A 666-nucleotide genomic window follows, 5' to 3' on the forward strand; every position below is an offset into this window, starting at 1 on the left:
GGTGGAGGAGGGGTGAAAGGGAAAAATAATGAAAAGAAAAATAAATAAAAGGAGAAAACAAAACATAAGAAAGTACAAAAAGAACAAGGCAAGGAACAGAGAAGAGAACCAGCCTTGGAGCCCAGCCAGACTAAGAAAACAAACCAACAGAAAAGAACAAATCAGGAACACAGAGCTCCGTGGTGACGTCTCCCCTGCAGCAGGGGCTGGGCTGCGGCCATGCTAGGGACAAAGGGTGGGTGTTGCAAAGGGAACCCGGGCTCCTGCCCTCACCTTCTCGAAGCTTTTCAGCGTGACCTCGTAGACCAGCTCCGCGTTCGCCTGGATGCCGTATTTCGGCTTCCCTGCCTCGCCAAAGCCGTACCTGACCGGGCAGAAGGAGCTGTCAGAGGAGGGCGGAATCTTCCTTTCAGCAGCATTTGGCCATGAACTCAGACCAGGTTCCTAGTTCTCATTTCACACACAACTCCGTATCTGCAGCTTTCTAGTATTTTGGGGCCAAGGTGATGTTCAGCCCTGTGCTTGTTCAGCCTGGAGAACAGAAGGCTCCCGGGCAACTTCAGAGCAGCTCCCAGTGCCTAAAGGGGCTACAAGAAACCTGGAGACGGTCTTTGGACAAGGGCCGGTAGGGACAGGACAAGGGGAATGGCTTTAACCTGCCAGAGG

At 52.7% G+C, this 666-nt stretch overlaps 1 protein-coding gene across 1 annotated transcript in view; it reads right to left on the reverse strand.

Annotated features, from left to right (window-relative positions):
* Nucleotides 1-666, reverse strand: part of FKBP5 (FK506 binding protein 5) — a 13,862-nt gene that overhangs the window by 4,685 nt on the left and 8,511 nt on the right. Inside the window, exon 6 of the mRNA XM_010016441.1 lies at nt 274-364. Within this exon, the coding sequence (XP_010014743.1) occupies nt 274-364 (91 nt within the window). The remainder of the gene's footprint in view (nt 1-273; nt 365-666) is intronic.

Source organism: Nestor notabilis, unplaced genomic scaffold (assembly GCF_000696875.1).
Source record: "Nestor notabilis isolate BGI_N333 unplaced genomic scaffold, ASM69687v1 scaffold12276, whole genome shotgun sequence".
In the NCBI taxonomy this organism is placed as follows: Eukaryota; Metazoa; Chordata; class Aves; order Psittaciformes; family Psittacidae; genus Nestor; species Nestor notabilis.